This window comes from Talpa occidentalis, unplaced genomic scaffold (genome assembly GCF_014898055.3).
Source record: "Talpa occidentalis isolate TD23 unplaced genomic scaffold, MPIMG_talOcc4v2.1 talOcc4.12, whole genome shotgun sequence".
NCBI lineage: Eukaryota > Metazoa > Chordata > Mammalia > Eulipotyphla > Talpidae > Talpa > Talpa occidentalis.
The window spans coordinates 61845413-61854450 of NW_023601212.1; the positions used below are offsets into that span (position 1 = coordinate 61845413).

General features: G+C 41.9%; 1 protein-coding gene across 1 annotated transcript in view; it reads right to left on the reverse strand.

Moving 5' to 3' along the window:
- FMO1 (flavin containing dimethylaniline monoxygenase 1) overlaps positions 1 to 9038 on the reverse strand; it is a 28191-nt gene extending 19153 nt beyond the window's left edge. The window contains exons 1-2 of the mRNA XM_037506501.1: positions 8937 to 9038; positions 3331 to 3468 (exon numbers count right to left, since the gene is read on the reverse strand). Coding sequence (XP_037362398.1) covers positions 3331 to 3462 — 132 coding nt within the window. The 5' untranslated portion in view covers positions 3463 to 3468; positions 8937 to 9038. The remainder of the gene's footprint in view (positions 1 to 3330; positions 3469 to 8936) is intronic.

The window sequence follows — 9038 nt, forward strand, 5'->3', positions numbered from 1 at the left end:
TCCTTTACAGTGGAAATGATCAACCTGTACAGTACTAAGTCACCTTCCATCATCAGGCCTGAGGGAGTTGGTTGCAGAACAGATGTTCCATACAAACAGATGTTCCTCATATACCACCCGTGCCACTTGAATTGGTCATCAGACATGAGTTCTTTATCAGAGCATCCCTTTTCCCTTTAAGGGCTCACCCTCTCCTCTGCCCCAATGAATGATGGTCTTTCTTTTTCATTGTCACTTTTGTCTCTTTCCTTTTTAAAGCTGTGGTAGCTGCAAGAGACCCAAGTCATGACCTCGTGGTTGTCAAATGAAATGCAGTTTGTTAGCATCTTTATGATCTTTGGGGCACCTTTGTATTTGCAAATGGAAACTGCCTCCATTTGTGCTTTCTTGGGTTTCTGCAGTTTACCTAACTATTTTTGCAAAATGGTCCCTTTTGTCCAGAACAAGCAACAAGGATTGCCCCTGATCTTACCACCACCCCCCCCCCACTCCCAACATACACTATCCAGCAAGTACAGTCCTTACTAAAGCAGAATCAATTCTGTGGGCTTGAAATGGACCCACAGAAGTGCAAAGACACCTCTAACTATCCTTTTGTGGTATGTGTGGGTGTTGGGGTAGGAGGGTCAAGGGATATCTATAGAAAGACAAGAGACTTACAGCATATTAGAACTGGAAGTCCCCTTTATGTTCAGCTGATTTGGATTTTCTGAGCAGGAGTCACATCTAGTGAGACCACTGTGTCTAGAGAGGGCTGTACAGTGAAGGTGGGGTTGGTATTTCCTGCTTTGCAGCCCCCCAGTAATTCAAATTTTTTCCAAACTGGTTGCATGTTCTCATTTTATAAATGAGGTAATGGGGGTGATATGATGTGTGAATTGGACTGTATTTTATCTTGGCTACTGCTGCATGACCCTCCTACTCATCCTTTGGGGCTCCTATCACACTCCTTGTAATATTTTTTCATGTTTCTCTCCTCATATTCATCCTCATCCCCACTCCCTTTCCATTCTCCTTGGATGGATTTTCCTAAAAGAATCAAGTCCTCTGACATGCATGCTTCTCCCTTTTTTTCTTCCCACCTCAAATTTCTTTTCTGCTTCCTTTTCTTTTTTCTTTCCTTCCGGTCTTGAAGGTGTCTCTCCATTTTTCAAGATGAACCCTTCCACTTGGACCTACAATTCCACTCCTTCTTTTTCCTACCATATACCTGTTCCAATTTGGGGTTATATATTTAATAGTTTCCACCTTCCAGCTATTTTCTCTATTTGAGTCTCTCTATTTGAGTCTTCCCAGCATGCAAACAAAACAAACATAACAATAAGACATCTTAATTCTGTTCCTCATTATCCATTGCTTTCTATGTTAGGTGTGAATCCCTTGGCAAAATGTTCAGCCACCTCCCTCACCCCCATTATTTCTCTTACATGGACCTCACATAATAATAAACTATTTGCTATTTTTGTTTTCCAGGCATGGTCAGTACTTTTTAATGCTGGTTCCCTCCTTGGTATCTCCCACTCACTCCTTCTGCATATTGAAATCCTTCAAAGTCCATCACATGCCATCTTTTCCATGAAGGCTTCTTTGACTTTCCTGAAGAGGATGTATTCCTGACCTCACTTAAATGCCCTTATCTCTGTTTCTGACTTTTCCCCTGAGTCTGACAGCTCTCTGAGGGCAATCTTGTATCTCAGTTTTATATGTCTAACAGTGCTTTGTGCCTTGATATTTTAACCTGCTCAAATCACACAACCAGTTGTGCACAGCTAGATCTAGAACTCATTTCTCTTTATCCTTAGGCCAATGATATTTTAGTGTTTATAATGAGGTGTCTTTGATCTGTGTGAGGAACATTTTTCTCTGGTATCTCAAGGTCTCTGGACTCACTTTTTGCTTTCACTGAGTTTACTTTAAACCAAATAACTTTGAATTACTCCTCTAATTAGACAGTTCCTTCTTGTAAGCTAACCCTCAACTCTGATGCACAAGCACTAGCTTGTGTGGAGTATTGACTGTGTTAAGGAGTCTGAGGTTCACCAAAGGAGAGTATCAAGCTCAAGTAGCAATGTCCTCACTGGACAGAGGAGGCAGAGCTTGGGTATGGGTGTCGGCTTTCTGCTCTCCTATTAGAACACAGCAATTTGAATCTTAGGAGCAGATGTGCTCTTTCACCTAGTTTCTCCAGGGAGGTCTCTGCTTTGATGGTCACATTTGGTGGTTGGACACATTTCAAGATATGCAGTTCTTCTTTGCATGAGCTATGCTGGGAGAAATATGGCTAAATTAGCAATTTTGACCTCTTTGAGGCGTTGCTTACCGAGTTAGAAAACAATTACTTTCCTCTAGTTTGAAATCCTACCGTTCTGTAGGGAGGAATGCTATGTATTTTTCTTAGCCTCTTAGGGGCTCTGAAGCCAGGAATCTGACACCTTGCTCCTTTTTACTGTCCCTGACAGTGTCTCCTCAGCACATCTGAAGCTAATGCCCTCCTGAGAAAGATGAAAATAGAAGTTTGGGGAGACCTGATGCAGATACTTCCCCGACTGAGCCCTGGAGCTCACAGAACACTTCACTGCTTTGCTGCAGGGTTTCAGTGGCCTCAGGCAGGGCACCTGTGGTGTCTTCCCCTGTTCATGCACCCTGGCTTTATAGGTTTATATCCAGAATGGTCTTAATACTTCCCTCTCCTTCCTCCTCACCCCATTCCCTTCTCAAATGTGGACAACAGTCCTGTTGAGATATGAGAATTCAATTGCTATTTTGCTTAAAGAACAATCCCCTCCCCCCAGATTTTTAAACTTGTTTTGGTCATGGAGGGATTGCCTGACAGTGGGGTCTTGAGTATAGAGCTCATCCTACCCTAGTCCTGGGTCATTTTACTGCAGACAAAGCATGGCTGGAAAAAGAAGCAGGTACAAGCAGCTCAGCGGTGCAGGCAGAGGCTGACATTTCTGTTCTGTTTTGGCACTTTTGCTCCAAACACAGCAGTCTTGCCCTGCTTTAGAACCCCCTGCTCTTGCTCCTCTTATCCTGGACTTTCTTAGCTTGTCCAGCCACTCCATCTTCTGCCAACCTTTGTGAGTATTTTTGGAAGCATTTCTTCCTGGTGGTGCTGGATAAAGTTTGTGAGGCAGCTGACAGGACTCCAGCCCAAACTCGGACTGTTTCTTTAATCAGTTTTACTGGCCCTTCAGATCCTCCCATTAGCAGACATTTCTAGCCCCTCCCCACAGCAACCAGCCTTGGTGGAAGAAATTTGTTTCTCTTTCACTGGCCAAATGCTTTTACCCTATAGCCCCAGAACAAAGCTGTTGAAACCCCACTTACAGTGAATCTCCACAGCCCCCCAAGGTCGTCGCTCCTCTCAAAGCAGGTGGGCTCTAGTCCTTCCTCCAGACAGCACTTAATAGAAGCCAGGCCGCTGACTCCGGCCCCCACGATTGCAACTCGCTTGGCCATGTTCTCCTGTGTGGGGAAAATGTAGAGGAGCTTTTATTCACATGTGAAAGCCCCACCCCATCCTTGGCTGCTCTACAAACAAGGAGAAAGAATTTGGACACCGAAGAATTCATTCCCCTTGAGTCCCCTGTAGCTGGTCTCTAGTTTGTGAATGTGAGAGAGGAAACGCTGGGCTTGCTGTTTTAACCCTGTGCTTATGTATGTTCCCCGCCCCCACCAACTCGGAGCTGGTGCCAAATGTCAGTACAGTTAACAAGATCATGGCTTCTGGCAGGGTGGCTGAAATTGGATCCTATAGTAAGTAGACAGAATTTTGCGTTCTGAACCATGATGCCTCCAGTTTCCCTTCACTAACCTCAGAACAGAATTAAATAGAGTGGCAGACCAAAAAAGGATCACCTTGGTAAACACCTTTTTTTTTTTTAATGAGCATGTGCAACTGAAGTTCAAATGGATGATATGACACAAGGCCACACAACAGCTGGTGGGTGGATTTGGGGTGAAGAGCCAAGACAGTGTGGCCACCACAGGTGTTGCTGTGACAGCACCATAGGTGAATCCCAGTGCAGTCATTTTGCCAGAACTTGCTCTCTGGTGTCTTGCCCTCTCACCTGCTACCATGGGCTGGTATCAGTGCAAGAGAGAGAGGGTGGCTACCTGTGAGGGTGTGTGGTGGAAATGTAGGCATGGAAAGCCATCCCTCCTCCCTCTATGGGATAATGAATCACCTCCAGGGAACATGGCAAGGTCTACTTAGGCACAGGTGAGGAATCAGCTGGCCCCAGGCCACAAAAGTCAATATAATGCCCCTAAAGTCAATATAGTGTATCTGGTAAGCGAGCCAGTGTTGAGCCACACTACCTGATTGAAAGCCTAGCTCTGTCACTTACTGCTGCGTCATCTTGGGCAAGTTATTTAAGCCATCCATGTATCATAAAAAGGCAGTGTTTTGTGAGCAGCAAGTGAGTTAACACATGTCAATTGGCTTGGAACAGATCCTGGCACACAGAAAATGCTCAATAAATGCAAGCTATTATAACTATATAAACAGTTTCCCAAATTGGCTCCCTCTTCTTCCTTTCCCATCAATGAGCCTCTGTATTTAATCTTATATACAAACATTTTTCCAAATTGGCATCCTCTTCTGCCTTTCATAGTGAGCCTCTGCATTTAATCTTATATCATTTTCAATGAAAAAAAAAGTTAATCGAACAAGTATTTGCTTGGAGCCAATATCCTGGGTTAGAGCAAATATTTGCTGGTAACTAATATTCCTCAAAATGACTTCTTATCAAATGTGCAATAAACAGAAATCTCTTCTCCAGGCTACCACAGTAACTTAACGTGGACCAGATATAGCTAACCTTATTTTTGAGCAGTAGCTCTCCCTGGAGCTTTTCCTAGGACCGCAGGGAAGTTTCAATTCAGATGACTGGGTGTTCAGTGTTGACTAATTACTAGGGGTGTGATTTTAGACAAGTAACTTGCTTTTGTGTCTCAGTTTCTTTTCTTTTCTTTTTTTAAAATATTTTATTTATTTATACAATAACTGGGGTACAAGTCAGAGGTGCAGGAGGGTGAGAGGATTCACCATAGACAGAGGGGGGAGCAGAACAGCACAGTGGACTGAAGACATTGTTGAGGGGAGCAGCGGGCAAGGCAGGGGAGGTCTGCCACTCCATGTGGGTTTCTCCCTGGCCAGCCGGGAATCAAACCTGTGCTGCAGAGGCTGTGGATGGCTTCACAGTGTGGTGCTCAACCCACTGCACCACTGGGGAGGCCCTTGTGCCTCAGTTTCTTCCTCTCCAAAACTAAGTTGGAAGAACCAACTGTTGTCAGAATAAATCAAGTAATATATAAAAAACATTTAGCACAGTCCTTGGCATGTATGTTATTTTCACTTTGGAAGATTTTTCTTTAATCTCACGGTTTTATGGATATCTACCTGGCAATTTGGGGTTTACTTACAGAGACAAAGTTACAGAATATTTGGAATAAATGCCATTCAGGTAAACTAGAAACATGCCCCTAAAGGTTGCATAGTAGTAAGTGAATGAAATTCGTGAGGAAATATAAGAATAATGATGACAGAAGGGGAAAGAGAAAAAAGGAGGGCACAAAACAGCTTTCAGAGCCACCCTTAAATGCTTTATTAGTGTTTTGGTTCATCATCATTTGGTGTGTCACCAAAGTCTCAGTTGAGTTGTACCCACATTTGCAAAAGCACACAAAGTAAATACTGCCTTTACATGCTGACAAAATTAGTGCTGCCAGCCACTTGTTCATGTACTGGTAATTACAGGAAACCAATGTGTCTTTTCTTTCAATCTCTATGGGGCTTGTGATGGGGTTTTGGAAGAAGTAAAATTTATGACATACTTTACGTTATGTCTCTGAACCAATATATGTGTCATGGAGATAACTTGATATTTTTAGTTTAAAGGAAAAGAAAAAAATAGGAAACCAAAGTGATTTAACAATTAAAAAAAAGCTTTTTAGAAAAAGGTTTTGTTCTCTCTTATTTTAACTCAGTCATTTCCAGTCAGTGACTGCTATATTTTCAGACAGAGTGATTGATAACACCATAGGAAGTTGTGTTAAGGTGAAAAGTTCACTAATGCCACTGATTATTACAGGAGTGTTATTTTACCCGCTAATGCGAAAATAACACTTAAACATGTTATTGCTCCTTATGTGAATATTCAATAAAAAAAATTGGTCATTCCTTTATTGGAAAGTTTTAAAGCAATGTAACTATCAACATCATCATCTTAATGAAGAATATCTGACTAAATACGAAGAAATAAGTAATAAAAACTAAGTGAATAGGACTAAGTTAGTAAGGTTGTGGGTCACTGGGTGAAAGTGAATTATAAGAAAAACAAGTAAAATAACTTAAGCAACACTAAATTGCTAAATGAATTGGGAAATTATTGCTGGCTGCAAAAAAGTGAGAACTTTTTAACCACGGAATTAGAAACTGCTCTTATTTCTGAGGATGTCACACTTTCTCTACTTCAATGAAGTAAAATGCAAATATGGATTGTATGAAGTCAGATTGAGTGTACCATGGCTTGTTTGGATGATATGAGGGCAGAAACTGAGGCCAGGGCTGTCATTCCCAAAGCCTTTTGGAGACACTCTCAGTGATTTTAAATTTTCTAGGAAAGCCCAGAAATACTTCATGTCTGTTGAACACTAAGCTAAGTATTAGCTGGAGAAAGTTTACAATTTTAATATCAGATAAGGTTGCATTTCATTCAAGGACATATTGTTGTGAAGCTGAGTTTTTGGCAGTTAGGATGGTAAAAAGCAAGTACTGCATAAAAGTTGGCCAAGGGGGAACAAGAATGAAGGGTGAGTCTGATCTGATTCCAAGGACTGAGAATTGTGCCCAACAGGCACATAAACCTTGTAGTTAAATAACTGTGATTGTTTAAGAATGAAATAAAAATGTTAGTTTTCTTTCAATTCATGTATTGTTTTTTTTCAAATAGCTACAACTACAAAGTTGTCAGAACAGAAATACTTAAGTTGTTTGTATCTGACTACTTAAAAGAAGAACTTCAGCCTGGGGTGGGGGGGATTGTGAGGAGGGTAGGGGACTTGTGAAAGAATTATTTATATATTAAAGGGCCCCTAGAACTAGGAAATTTAGAAAGATTAGTATTACTAATATGTAGAAATATTAGTATTAGAAAGTTTATATTATATATATGTATATTTATGGAAGGAGGAATTCATCTGTTGATGTCGGGAAAATGCAAATTATCTTGTATCTGAGTCTGGCATGATAATAATTAACCAGTGTTTCTTAATTATTTCCAGGGTGACTCACCTACATTATTTACTAATAAGTCATCTTCAGGGATGCTGTCAAAGGTAGCCAACCTTCATTTATATATTTTCCATTCTTCTCTCTTGGCGCACATGCACACACACAAACACACATATACACATGCGCACACACACACACACACACATACCTTCTTAGCACATTGAAATGTCTCTGAATATTGGCATAGAAACTTAAGTGGGCTGTGGGCTGTACATTTTGGGAGTAATGACAGACTGTAGCTTGGATGGTAACTGGGGGTGAGGGAAGGTGCCCACTTCGTAGTAGTAATAAATCAGCACAAACTGGCGAGAAAGTCAGGTCTGAGAGGGCCATGCTTTGGGATGTCTGTCCTCCAGCAATGGTCCCCACCTCCTCAAGTCTATTCCTTACCACAATTACAAACAGAGCAGGCTCCAAATCCACAATGATTTCTGGAGGGGAAACTAAGAACTATGGACTGAGACTCAGTTTTTCTATCTGTAAAGCAGTTGGCATTGAACTGGGTATCTATAATACCTTCAAAACCTTTGAAATTTATCATGCTGAGAATTCAGATGGCAGTGGGAATGGAAAAAAAATCTGACAGTATGAAAACTAACAAATGTCATAGTGCATATAGGATGGAGTACTTTTAATTATAGGAAATAGGACAAGCTACCAATATAAATTAGATTCTGAAGGGGGATTATTTTTCTCTCAATTTGTGTCAAACGCCAACCTTTGGTACACAAACTCCCAAACCATTGTGGGACAGCATGTTAGAAGCAATTAATGGAAGTACTTAAGAAAAATGACTTTGCATTTAGTAATCCAAGTTCCCCCTCTTCTTTTTTCTTTTTTTTAAAGATTTATTTATTTATGCATACATGAGCTGGGATACAGGCCAGAGGTGTGGGAGGTGAGAGGATTCACCAGAGACAGAGCGGAGAACAGAACAGGCAGAATGACTGAAATACACTGCTGAGGGGAGCAGCGGGTGAGTCAGGAGAGGTCTGCTGTGCCATGTGGGTTGCTCCCTGGCCGGCCGGGGGTCAAATTTCTGCTGCAGAGGCTGCAGATTGCTTCATAATTTGCGTCTTAACCCCTTGTGCCACCAGGGAGGCCCACACCCCTCCTTTAAAAAAAAAAAAAAAGATTTATTTATCTATGCACACAAAAGCTGGGGTGTAGGCTAGAGGTGCAGGGAGTAAGAGGATTCACCAGAGACAGAGTGGGGAGCATAACAGGCAGATTGACTGAAATACACTGCTGAGGGGAGCAGCAGGGGAGACATGAGAGCTCTGCGGTGCCATGTGGGTCACCTCCCTGGCTGGGGATCAAACTTGAGCTGCAGCAGTTGCAGATTGCTTCATAGTGCTGACGCTTAAGCCCTTGCATCACCAGGGAGGCCCCCAAGTTTTCCCTTTTTTATAAGCTATTTAATAATCCACCCAGAGGTGGATTTCTGTATACAGAAATCTTGATTATATTTGGTCACTGCCCTGTTATAACTATTCAAGCTTTTACTATCCTTTGTACTTTGAGGCAGGGAGTGGCTTAATTGCTTCTCTAGGGTCACAAACACAATGATAAAAAGGAAAAATCTGGACCCCACCCCCCAATCCAAAAGAATTAGAGATTATATCTGGTTACTTACTTTACGCGCTTGTGATTCTTGGAGACCACAGTTAGGACTCTGGTGTTAGCAGAAATTAAAATGGATCAGCGTGAGTCAGTGTGAGGCTGGAGTTCTCCAGCA